We start from the raw sequence: 13,847 nt of genomic DNA, 5'->3' as shown, positions 1-13,847 counted from the left end.
GGCAACTGTGTAAAGGCAAGATTCATTTTAGATGGTCAAAGATAAATTGGGATGTGGGGAACCCTTGTGTGCTAGATTCAAAAATTTAAGCTTGTGCTTATAAGCTATAGGGAGCTAATAGAGATTTTTTCTGTTAAGGAAAATAGAAGCTAGGGTTACAAGGTTGTTTACAAATTGTATAGAAATGAATAATCAGGAAAATATGACTGGATATAAAAAACAAAGAAGGGCCGGGGCTTCCCTGGTGGCGCAGTGGTTGAGAGTCCACCTGCCGATGCAGGGGACACGGGTTCGTGCCCTGGTCCCACATGCTGCGGAGCGGCTGGGCCCGTGAGCCATGGCCGCTGAGCCTGCGCGTCCGGAGCCTGTGCTCCGCCACGAGAGAGGCCACAACAGTGAGAGGCCCACGTACCGCAAAAAAAATAAAAAAATAAAATAAAGAAGGGAAGGGCTTCCCTGGTGGCGCAGTGGTTGAGAGTCTGCCTGCCGATGCAGCGGACACGGGTTCGTGCCCCGATCCGGGAAGATCCCACATGCCGCGGAGTGGCTGGGCCCGTGAGCCATGGCCGCTGAGCCTGCGCGTCCGGAGCCTGTGCTCCGCAAAGAGAGGGGCCACAGCAGTGAGAGGCCCGCGTACCGCAAAAAAAATAAAATAAAAAAGAAGAGGAATAAAAATTTCAAGACTTAGTACCCAGGTAATTAGAAAAATGGTAATGTGTTGACAGAACGAAACCAGTTAGGAAGGGAAAATGGAGTATAAGATAAAGATTGACTTTGTTTTTTATTTAAGATCCAAATGGTATCAGTTATTGAAATTTGTTTGCTATGAGTTCAGACACAATATTTAGAAAACATTGTTACCCTAGGAGAATTTATAGACCTTTATGCAGTAAAATTCCATAATATTTTCATACAAGAATGAAGTGTTATAATGATTGTATAGTTGAATGTTTATTTAATAGACAAAAAAATGCAAGAATATATCGTTATGCTTGTACCATTACTTGGGATTTTTATAAGGCTCATGTTTTTTTGTACCATCTGGAAGTTCTTACCTAATTTTACAGATTTTAAATAACTGAGACAACATGTAATTTAATGATAGATTGAATGATATGAATTATAAGTACTATAGGGATTCAAGAAAGGAAAAGATCATAGGTATGGAAGTGGTTTACAACAACTCCAGGAAAGAGGTTGGACTCGAGCTGAATTTTAAAGAAGGGAAGTGTTTGTGATTGGCAGTGAGGCAAGATTTCAGGAGAAAGTATAACCGAAGCGTGGAGGTAAGAATTAACTTAGAAGATGTCCAGTACATGAAGGGTAAAGGGGCTTGAAATCGTAGAGGAAGAGTTATAAAAATCAGAATTTTAGAAATACATACAAGGGATTTTATAGATGAATAAACTAAATACCAAAGAGGTCAATATCACCTTCTTTTCTTCAGACTTATTCCCCTGCCCAGGAATAACCTTAACCAGCCACAGGAAGGGGAAAGGGATCTGGGAAATATGCCTGGATAAGCTTCGAAGCTGTGCAAATGCTGTGTTACATGTTAGGAAAGAAAGAAGAGTCCTGCAGTAGACCTTTTTGGGTAGAGTGTAAATGTACTTACAAATACTGGGAAGAAGGAAAGCCAGGTCTGGAGAAACCTTCCATGGTGAGAGAAGGGAGCATGTAGGAAGAAACTGCCTTTGTACATATTTTTCAATATATTTTTCTTTTCTCTGTACTTTACCAGTCTGTCTTCTGTCATTTAACCCCTGTCACTAATCAGATCTGCCAATAGCAAAAGCTTTATCCCTTTCTTGCCTGCCTGGCTCAGTGTATATATACTCCTGTATTTATTCCCACACAAATGATACCAACATTTGTGAAATTAGATGTGTTCATGAAATAAAGTTAACTTTTGATTTTATGTTTTTCTCTTCCTTCCTTCCAAAGGCACCACTGGAACTCATCAGACAAATCTTTCTGGGAAACGTGGACAACTTGGATTTTCACAGATATGTGGTAAAACTGACAGTGTGGATTCTGACTTACAGTACCTGGGGACAACTAACAGTCATCAAGATAAAGGTTTAAATTCCAACTTTATTTGGATACAGATGATTTATAATTATTATGTGGGGTTTCCAAATCTACCTTACGTGTTATTTTGGGTAATTATACTCATTACAGAAAAGAAAAGGATGTTGTATTTTTTTAAAAATTTTTAATCAAATTTTTTATAACTGTTATCTTAAGATGTTAGATTTAGTAATCTTGATATATATATATATTTATATATGACTAATTAAAATTAGAGAGCTTAGAAACTCATGGTAGAGATGAGTATTTTAATACCAAGTAATTGAAAATAAAATTATCCATTTAAGATAATATCCTAAATATCCATTAAGGATTACTATGTTAGCAGAAGACAGTTATTTTCCATAACAGTTTTAAATAATCTATTATATCTCCTGTTAGGAACCATAACTTCCTGGCTAGCTATCATTTCAGGTATCTTACATATTTATAAGATATAGAACAAAAGGGAGGGTTTGAGGCTGGCTGTCAGTCATATGAATTTTGGTTATGAAGATGTTTCTTCAATTTATATGCTAATTAATAGCTGTATCAATTATTATTTAGTAGTAGAATCAAATCAAATATTTCTAGAGATATTTTGATTTTGTTGTATATTCTTTACTAAAATTTTTTGAGTGATAGGGTTGTACTTCTGTCTTTATTTGTTGATGAAAAAATAATGCTCATTAGAAATTAGTGAAGGTTTAGTTAATAGTATAGCACTTACGCTTTAGCCATCCTTTCCTCCACCCACTCCAAAGGGCCACATGACTCCATAAAGTTTTTCTTTATGGTGTTATTCCCAATAAAATAGTTTATTTTTCTTAATGATATAGGTTTTTTTCCCAAATCTTGACGAGATACCTTTGTGACTGGTGATTAGTAGAAACAGAGAGGCTTCTCTGTGTTGCTTAGCCTCTTCCTGTTTTGGATATCCCTGAATGATTACATTACTTTTGTAGACTACCTCCACTCTCAGTGTTTAATCAGATCTTCATAGTAGCTCTGGTTTTTATAACCTCTCAGAATACCTGTTAGAGCAGCTACTAAAGGAATATCATGTTTTTCTAAGGTCAAGGTTTAACTTACTAATAGGTTGTGTATGTCAATTTGTGACCACTTAAGTCTCCAATAAGATTTAGGTAGAAGTAGAGGTCCTAAGCATGTCAGATATGAATTAAAAGTAAATGATACATGATATACATAGTCATTTAAGTCTTCAGAAAAATGTTTTATTTCTTATATACATAAGCTAGGTCTGTTGTCTTAGAAAGTCTTCAAAAAAATTTAAGGAAAATTTGAGGGAACCCCTAAAAGATTACAAATAGACTTTTTAAATTGAAGTATAGTTGATTTATTAGGTTGGCCAAAAAAGTTCATTCGGTTTTAAGTAAAAATAAAAGACACATTTTTAGTTTTCACCAAGAACTTTATTGAACAGCATGTTCATTAACCAAACAAACTTTTTGGCCAACCCAATACAATATTAAGGAAGAAACAGGTGTACAATATACTGGTTCACAATTTTTAAAGGTTATATTCCATTTATAGCTATAAAATATTAGCTATATTCCTTGCATTGTACAATATATCCTTGTAGCTTACTTATTTTATACATAATAGTTTGTATCTCTTAACCCCCTATGCTTATATTGCCCCTCCTCTCCCGTCCCTCTCCCCACTGGTGACCATTAGTTTATTCTCTATATCTGTGAGTCTGCTTCTTTATTGTTACCTTCATTAGTTTGTTGTATTTTTTAGATTCAAATGTAAGTGATATCACACAGTATTTATCTTTCTCTGTCTGACTTATTTCACTTAGCATAATAGCCTCCAAGTCCATCCATGTTGCTACAAATGGCAGAATTTTATTCTGTTTTGTGGTTAAGTAGTATTCCATTGTAGATATATACCACATCTTTATCCATTCATCTGTTGATGGACACTTCAGTTGCTTCCATATCTCGGCTATTGTAAATAATGTTGCTGTGAACATTGGGGTGCATGTTTCTTTTCAAATTAGAGTTTTTGGGTTTTTTTCGTATATATACCCAGGAGTGGAATTGTTGGGTCATATTGTAGTTCTATTTGTAATTTTTTGAGAAACCTCTCTACTGTTTTCCACGGTGGCTGCACCAATTTACATTCCTACCAACACTGTCTGAGGGTTCCCCTGTCTCCACATCCTTGCCAACATTTGTTATTTGTGTTCTTTTCTATGATAGCCATTCTGACAGGTGTGAGGTGATATCTATTGTCTTGTGGTTTTGATTTGCATTTCCTTTCCCTGATGATTAGCAATGTTGAACATCTTTTCATGTGCCTGTTGGCCATCTGCATTTCCCTTTTGGAAGAATGTCTATTCAGGTTTTCTGCCTATTTTTTAATCGGATTGTTTGTTTTTTTGGTGTTGAGTTGTATGAGCTGTTTATACGCTTGGATATTAATCCTTTATCAGTCATATCATTTGCAAATATTTGTTCCCATTTAGTAGGTTGTCTTTTCGTTTTGTTGATGGTTTCCTTTGCTGTATAAAAGCTTTTAAGTTTAATTGGGTCTCATTTGTTTATTTTTGCTTTTATTTCCTTTACTTTAGGAGTTGGATCCAAAAAATGCTACTGCGATTTGTGTCAAAGAGTGTTCTGCCTATATTTTCCTCTAGGAGTTTTATAGTATCCAGTCTTACATTTAGGTCTTTCATCCATTTTGAGTCTGTTTTGTATATGATGTTAGAGAAATGTTCTAATTTCATTCTTTTGCATGTAACTGTCCAGTTTTCCTAGTACTGCTTATTTGAAGAGATTGTCTTTTCTCCATTGTTTATTCTTGCCTCCTTTATCATGGATTAATTGACCATAAATGCATGAATTTATTTCTGGGCTCTTTATCTTGTTCCATTGATCTGTGTGTCTGTTTTTGTGCCAGTACCATACTGTTTTGATGACTATAGCTTTGTAATATAGTCTGAAATCAGGGCGTATGATTCCTCCAGCTCTGTTCTCTCTCAAAATTGTTTTGGCTATTTGGGATCTTTTGTGCTTCCATACAAATTAAAAAAATTTTTTGTTCTAGTTCTATGAAAAATACCATTGATATGTTGATAGGCATTGCCCTGAATCTGTAGATTGCCTTGGGTAGTATGGTCATTTGAACAATGTTGATTCTTTCAATCCAAGAACACAGTATATCTTTCCATCTGTTTGTGCCATCTTCAGTTTCTTTCATCAGTGTCTTATCGTTTTCCAAGTATCGGTCTTTTACCTCCTTAGGTAGGTTTATTCCTAGGTATTTTATTATTTTTGATGCAATGGTAAATGGGATTGTTTCCTTAATTTCTCTTTCTTTTTTTAAAAAATTTATTTATTCATTTATTTATTTTTGGCTGCATTGGGTCTCCATTGCTGCACGTGGGCCTTTTCTAGTTACGGCTAGTGGGGGCTACTCTTCATTGCAGTGTGTGGGCTTCTCGTTGTGGTGGCCTCTCTTGTTGTGGAGCATGGGCCCCAGGCACGTGGGCTTCAGTAGTTGTGGCACGCGGGCTCAGTAGTTGTGGCTCGCGGGCTCTAGAGCACAGGCTCAGTAGTTGTGGCACACGGGCTTAGCTGCTCCGCGGCATGTGGGATCTTCCCGGACCAGGGCTCGAACCTGTGTCCCCTGCATTGCTAGGTGGACTCCTACCCACTGCACCTTGCTAGGCGGACTCCTACCCACTGCACCACCAGGGAAGCCCCTTAATTTCTCTTTCTGATAGTTTTTTCATGTTTGTTTTTTGGCTGTGCCACACAGCTCCTGGGATCTTACTTCCCCGACCAGGGATTGAACCCAGGCCCTTGGCGGTGAAAGCGTAGAGTCCTAACCACTGGAGCACCAGGGAATTCCCTGATAGTTTGTTGTTATTGTATAGAAATGTAACAGATTTCTGTTTATTTTGTATCTTGCAACTTTACTGAATTCATTGATGAGCACTAGTAGTTTTCTGGTAGTGTCTCTAGGATTTTCTGTGTATAGTATCATGTCATGTGCAAACAGTGACAGTTTTACTTCTTCCTTTCCAATTTGGATTCTTTTTATTTCTTTTTATTCTCTGACTTCTGTGGCTAGGACTTTGAAAACTATGTTGAATAAACGTGGCAAGAGTGGGCATCCATGTCTTGTTCCTGATCTTAGGAAATGCTTTCAGCTTTTCACCACTGAGTATGTTAGCTGTGGGTTTGTCATATGTGGCCTTCATTAGGTTGAGGTATGTTTCCTCTATGCCCACTTTCTGGAGAGGTTTTTATCATAAGTGGATGTTGAATTTTATCAAGAGCTGTTTCTGCATCTATTGTTATGATCATAAGGTTTTTATTCTTCAATTTGTTAATGTGGCATATCACATTGATTGATTTGCAGATATTGAAAAATCCTTGCATCCCTGGCATAAATCCCACTTGATCATGATGTAGGATCCTTTTAATGTATTGCTGGACTTCGTTTGCTAGTGTTTTGTTGAGGATTTTTATATCTATGTTCATCAGTGATATTGGCCTGCAATTTTCTTGTTTTGTGGCATCTTTGTCTGGTTTTGGTATCAGTGTGATGCTGCCCTCATAGAATGAGTTTGGCAGTGTTCCTTCCTCTGTAATTTTGTGGAATAGTTCGAGGATAGGTGAATTGATAGAACTCACCTGTGAAGCTATCTGGTACCAGAGTTTTGTTTGTCGGGAGTTTTAAAATTACTGATTCAATTTCAATACTGGTAATTGGTCTGTTCATATTTTCTATTTCTTCCTGGTTCAGTCTTGGGAGATTATACCTTTCTAAGCAGATAAAACATGATACAATGTAGTGGTTAAAAGCACAGGCTTGGGAGCCAGAGTGCCTGAGTTCATATCCCAACTTTATAATTTCCTAGTGTGCGATTTTTAGCAATTTACTGTGTCATTTTTTTATCTATAAAATAAGTATAGTACCAACCCCACAAAATTGTTGTGAGGATTAAATTAGTTAATACATATAAAGTACTTGGAACACCATCTGGCACATAAACATTAGCTCAATAAATATTAGCTCTCATTATTGTCATCATAGTCTTCATCATTATCATTATTACCATTATTGGATTAATTATCTATGTAGAAAATCCAAAAGGATATACAGAAAACTATTAAAATAATAAATAATTTAGCAAGGTTGCCAAATATAAAACCTGAAAGGAAAGGTCAATAAAGCTCCCAGACACCAGCAACATTCAGAAAATGTAGTTTTTAAGAAAAATTATAGTATCAACAAAATGTGTAAGTATCTGGAAATCTAACAGAAGATTTGCATACCATTTATTATGAAAACTAAATTACTTTTTTGAGAGACGTGAAAGAAGGCCTGAATAAATTAAAAGAGATCCTATATTTTTAAACAAGGAGATTCAGTGTCATTTCTGTCAAAATCTCAACAGGATCTTTTATGGAACCTGACAGGCTAATCCTGAAATTCATATGAAAGAATGGAGGACCAAGAATGGCCTAGATAATTCTAAAGAAGATCAAAATGGAAGGAGACAACATGATTACTATAGTTAACACTGCTGTGTGGCATACAGAAAAGTTGTTACGAGAATAAATCCTAAGTGTTCTCATCATAAAGAGAAAAATTTTTTTTCCTTTTTTCTTTTCTTTTTATTGTATCCATGTCAGAAGGTAGATGTTCGCTGAACCTATTTTGATAATCATTTTACAATGTGTGTATATATATATATATATATATATATATCAAACCATCATGGTGTGTGCCTGAAAGTTACACAGTAATGTATGTCAACCATCTCTCAATAAAACTGGGAAAAAAATGGAAGGAGACTCATCCTATTAGTGTGATGATAAATAAAACATTGTGGTGCTAGTGCAAGAACAGACAAAAAGACTAAGGCAACCAATAAGAAGCACCTAAGAATAGACCTAAATATACATATGGGAGATTTATAGATGAAAGAGAATGTGTGGCTCAAAAAGTGGCACTGGGGAAACTGGACTATCTCTATAGCAGAAAGTTAAATTAGGTCTTTACCTCACATCATACAAAAATATAAATGCCAGATGGGATTAAAAACCTGAATGTGAAAAGCAAAAAAACTTAAAACTCTTAGAAGATGTGTATAAATAAATTACATTCTCTTTTGTTTTATTACAGTTTATGCTAGCCTAAATTTTGGCAGTAAGACACAGCAAACATTTGGTAGTCAGACAGAACGGACTTCATCATACTCTGGTCCAAATCCAAGTTCAGGAGGCTTCATTCTTCCATCCTATCCTCTCTCATCACCTCGAACTAGTCCAAAGCACACATCTCTTACTGTATCTCCAAAGAAGTCCCAAGATAATTCTGTTAATTTCTCAAATTCCTGGCCTCTTAAAAGCTTTGAAGGAGTTTCAAAGCCAAGTCCACAGAAAAAGCTTGTCAGCCAAAAGTCATCTGATCCTACAGGTATACATGATGGTAAAAATTAATACTTTGTTCAAATTTATTTGTATGTTCGAATAATTACTTTGAAGTTTGGGTTGTTAGATCTTTAAAAGCTGGTAAATTGTGTTTTATTTCTCTGAATTAGTAAATATTTAAGAAAATATTTAACAAAGTTAAATAGATCAAATGTGTAATATAAAATTCAATTGAAATTCTCATTTCTTTTTTTTTCTTATATTGGCACTTAAGAATCCTTTTTCGGAACTAAACAAATAATAATGCTTTATAAGGTATATGAACATGAACAGCCTGAGATCCTACTAACAAGTTTTAGCTTTACAAATATAAAATATAATTCATATATTTACTATAATGTCTAGTATTTATTTGACATTTATTGACTATTTACTCTCTGTTAAAATTATTTTGATGGTTTTTCTACTACTTGTTATTAACTAAAATATTCTTTTCTTAACAATAGCCCAGTCCAAAATTATAAAATTAGCATGTTAGCTTACTTAAGACAGATTCAGTCTCAAAATAAGAAGTCTTTTAAAGGCAAGCCCCATGTCCCAAATGCTTTCCTATCCCTAGCCCCTGAGATCAGATATTTCACCTTTAAACTACCCTACAACACAGATGTTCCAGTTTATAACCATAAGGTCAATTTATTGCATAGTCAGCTGATTTTATTACTTTCTCTTAGCACTGAGTGTTCATTCTCTTCTTTAATTTATTTCTGTATTTGTCTTTCCTCCAAAATCAGATATTGTATTGAAAGCTGAGACATTATTCAACTTGTTCTCCCTAGTGCCCAGTATTACTGCTTTGCACATAGTAGTCATTCAAGTGTTGCTTACATAGTTATATCAAGCCAGATAATTAACCCTTCTAGCTTATTACGGACTTTACAAGTATTAATCATGATGATGTGTATGAAGAAATTTCACGGAATTCCGTGGCGGTCCAGTGGTTAGGACTCCATGCTTTCACTGCCAAGGGCGCAGGTGCAATCCTTGGTCAGGGAATTAAGATGTCACAAGCCATGCGGCACAGCCGAAAAAAAAAAAGATTCACTTGGTATATAATATTTTTATTTGATATGAAAGGATTTTGGGTGGTCCATTTTTGTTATACTTTTTAGGGGACACTGATATTTTTATCTCAAGTAGCAATCTTTATTTCTAGTAAAATATAATGTGCTTTTTAATTTAAAAACACCTAATTCTAAACACTTGTGATTTTAACGCTATCGATAACTGTTTTTCAACTTGAAGTTGAAAAAAAAAAAGAATAAAATATGTCTTTTTCATGCAGGAGAAAATTCTCAAGAGAAACCTTCTCCAGTTCAACTTACACCTGCTTTGGTGAGATCACCATCTTCCCGACGAGGCTTAAATGGGACCAAGCCTGTACCTCCCATACCACGGGCCATCAGCCTTTTGCCTGATAAAGCTGATTTAAGTACAGTGGGACCCAAAAAGAAAGAGCCAGATGACATTTGGAAGAGTGAAAAAGATAGTCTTACAATTGATCTTTCAGAATTAAATATCAGGGATAAAGATTTGGATCAAGAAGAGGTTAGAACCAAATATTTTCAGTAATTTTTAAATGCTTGTAATTGTCTATAAATAATAGTTGTTATTTAAGGAAAAATCAAGTACTTTTTATCCCATAACATGGTGTCTTATTTGTAAAAATATTTTATGTTCACAATAGAAGACATGGAAACTATAGTGAAGTATTAAGAAGAAAATTCATCACACCAAATTCCACTACCCAGAATAATTTATCACTGTCACTCTAATGTCTTTCCTTCCAGTAATCTGTGCATATATTATTCCTTTTCAAATTAAAAGTACAGATAATATAGCAATATACCCATGCACTAACCCCTACCAAATGAACAATTTGTCGTTTTTGTTTCCTACTTTTTAAATAAATGAAACATAACATAGTTCCCTCCCCAATCCAGTTTCTCTTTCCTCTTCACTGAGGCACCACTGTTACCATTAGTTTGTGTTTTATGTACTTTTTATATTGCTATAGTAGTATTTTGATATATTTATAATGTACTCATATAATTGATTTTGGCTTATTTCTAGTCTTTTGCTATTGCAAACTATGCTGCAGTAAACATTCTTGAGCATGTCCCTTGTGCATATGTGCAAGTTTATGAAATTGACATTATATTGTATTTTTATCTTTGAATCCTAGATCACTCCATTTATACTATAAAAATGTATTGCCAATATGATAACTCTACATATTAATTATGCCAGAGAAGGGATGTGGCTGCTATGTTACTTTGGATTTAGAGCAGTATTTCCACAGATGCTTCCTTTTTATCATTTCAGTTTGCCTGATGTCAGGTTGAAAAGTGTTTTACATTAAATATGTAAACTGAAACACCCAGTGATGATATTTTGTGGTCTTATTTTAGCCTGTTTTTAAGACGTAAGGCATCATGTACTGATAGTTTGTTCAAAAAAAATTAATGCATATTCATTTAAAAAGCATTTCTTTAACATTAAGCATGTGTAAAACTAACTTATAAAGAATCAAAATTGGTTCTTAATGAATTAATTAGTCATTCCAACTTCTAATTGCTTGTAAAATCTTTTCTTGTTTTTTTCTTTTTGCTTTTGTTTTTCCAGTTATAGTCCAGTGGTACTATGAAGGGAATTTATTTACAGGAAACAAACTTACAGAAGAGGCATTTTCCTGTGTAACTCATAAATTTCATCTGATCCTACATATTGTCTTTTATGATAACTTAAAAATAGTCCTTTTAGTGGGTAATTGAAAGGGTAATTTCTTTTTTATAATTATTAGTAAATATAGGTGGATACTAATGTTTTTAGATATTCAACCTTCCAAGGATTTACTAGGGAAGTGGCTGTACTATCAAATCAACTATTAATTGTTATAATCAAAATATAAGCAAAACACAGCTTATGTATATTTCTGAGTTCCTTAATTTGTTCAAGGCTCTATTCCCAAACTTAATATATATGTGATAAAGATTTCTCCTCTGCATTTTTATAGATACTTGTCTTCAGAAGTTACATACAATGATCTGTTATTCTCTGAACTCTAACACTGGCAAGCTTGATGTAAACTTCAAATTTAGAAAGCTGATTACTTTTTGCTGACCTTCTCATAGAACTTCTAAATAGCCACATCAGCACACTATTGACCTAAGGTTAAATGGACCTCTGTGACTTTAACTGTGCTACTATCTGATTCAATGATTCACCTATGAATGAATTTTTACAATATATTAGTCGTTGTACCCAGTGCTGGAAGTACCATGGTGAATAATATCTTGAGATCCTTCCTCTTAAGGAACTTATAATCTAGGAAGTTGTTTATAAATAAATACCTGAGTGATGAAATCTGTATTTATACTATGTACAGATATGTTAACATCCATCTTGTTAGTATTGGATTGAAGAGTGGCTAGCTAGGTATAGTTATTGGAGTTTGAAATTTAAGGATAACTTTTACTTATATAATTATTTTGTAAAGTTAATTGTTTTAATTTTTTTTAGATGCAGAACTCTCTTAGGTCCCTTCGTAATAGTGCAGCTAAGAAAAGAGCAAAACTGAGTGGCAGTACTTCTGATCTTGAAAGCCCTGATTCTGCAATTAAGCTCGACTTGACTGTGGACTCTGCATCTCGATCTTCCTCTCCAAACATCAGCTCTTACAGTGAAAGTGGAGTTTACAGCCAAGAATCTTTGACTTCTTCTCTGTCGACAACTCCCCAGGGGAAGAGAATAATGTACTTTATTTTTTGATATGTTAGATGAATTCTGATCTGTAATTTGTAGTCTGAAGCTCTAATATCATATTTAAAAAAAAAACTTTAAGACCATTTTCTAGTTTTTGAAACGTTGAAATACATTTAAAAGACAACAGAAAATTTACAGATATTACCTTGGTTGGCTTTGGTTTGGGGTGGTTGTGGAGAGACAGAGCACAACCCCAACTAAATTAATATAAATCCTAGTCCCAAAGCCCCACTTATTCTTATGCCTAAGATTTATTCTAATATTCCTTGTCCTTTAGCTCTTTTCTGTATCATTGACTCTGACGATTGACCAATAGCTGATATTACTGTTTTCGTTTAATGATTTTCGTTTAAAACTCAGCACCAGTTTCCTCTAATCGATGGATAAATTCCACCCAGCCATTACCCAACTATTTCTTATATTTTGTTATTCCATTATCTTGTGCGAGTTTAGGACTCCATGCAGTAGCTTTTGCAGCCCTCTCAGGAGTTTCCTTACCGCAGCAGTGCTAGAATTAGAGTCCTGGTCACCCCATACTGACAGCATAGCAATTGGACGAACTTTTCCAGATTACCTCAATAACCCTTTTTTTTTTGCGGTACGCGGGCCTCTCACTGTTGTGGCCTCTCCCGCTGCGGAGCACAGCTCCGGACGCGCAGGCTCAGCGGCCATGGCTCACGGGCCTAGCTGCTCCGCGGCATGTGGGATCTTCCCGGACTGGGGCACGAACCCGTCCCCCTCATCGGCAGGTGGACTCTCAACCACTGCGCCACCAGGGAAGCCCCCTCAATAACCTTTAAATCTTAAACAGTGATCCTACCTTGATTTCTGAAAATCTCTGTGACCCTATTCTAGAATTTTGGGGAATCCTTTCCCTCTTTATTGTATTTTATTTTATTTTTAAATTTTATTTTTTATTTTATATTGGACTATAGTTGATTTGCAGTGTTGTGTTTCAGGTGTATTCCTCTTTATTTTAGACAGAAACCTAGGAGTAGAATTACTAGGTCTTGGGTAGATGGACATTTAACTTTTTAAATAAGTGCTAAGCTGTTTTCTAAGATGCTTGTGCAATTTTATACTCCTGTCAGCAATGTATGAGAGTTCCAGTTGTTTTACATCCTTATTAACCTTTGGTGTTGTCAGTCTGTTTAATTTCATTTTCCTTTGATTTTATCCATACCATGTTTACATATAGAGGTAAATATTTAAAATCAAATTTAAATTATTTTTACTTAAGTGAACTAGAACCTCTAATAGGTAGAGATTACATAATCCAAGGAGAGATGATGTTCTGTTGAACATTAATGTAGAAAGGCGTTTTATTTCAGCAGTTCATAGAATTAAACTAAATTTTTGTGTCCCATTGTGAGAGGTTTGTCTCATTCCATGATTTCCTTCCCCACATTTTTTAGCTGAAACAGCAGCTTATTTTGCAGTTGGAAATATTTTATTACTGGAAATTCCTTTGTTGTAATTACCTGTGTAGAATAATGCAATATATTTACAAAATGAATTTGGAATGGCTATGTGGGCTGA

The 13,847-nt window shown here is 34.9% G+C and overlaps 1 protein-coding gene across 1 annotated transcript in view; it reads left to right on the top strand.

Annotated features, from left to right (window-relative positions):
• The window catches only part of TOGARAM1 (TOG array regulator of axonemal microtubules 1), a 79,995-nt gene that overhangs the window by 17,696 nt on the left and 48,452 nt on the right, over positions 1-13,847 (top strand). Inside the window, exons 3-6 of the mRNA XM_060142955.1 lie at positions 1,945-2,079; positions 8,239-8,544; positions 9,829-10,091; positions 12,066-12,298. Coding sequence (XP_059998938.1) covers positions 1,945-2,079; positions 8,239-8,544; positions 9,829-10,091; positions 12,066-12,298 — 937 coding nt within the window. The remainder of the gene's footprint in view (positions 1-1,944; positions 2,080-8,238; positions 8,545-9,828; positions 10,092-12,065; positions 12,299-13,847) is intronic.

This window comes from Lagenorhynchus albirostris, chromosome 1, assembly GCF_949774975.1.
Source record: "Lagenorhynchus albirostris chromosome 1, mLagAlb1.1, whole genome shotgun sequence".
Taxonomy (NCBI): Eukaryota; Metazoa; Chordata; class Mammalia; order Artiodactyla; family Delphinidae; genus Lagenorhynchus; species Lagenorhynchus albirostris.
This window is presented reverse-complemented; position numbering and strand designations above follow the sequence as displayed.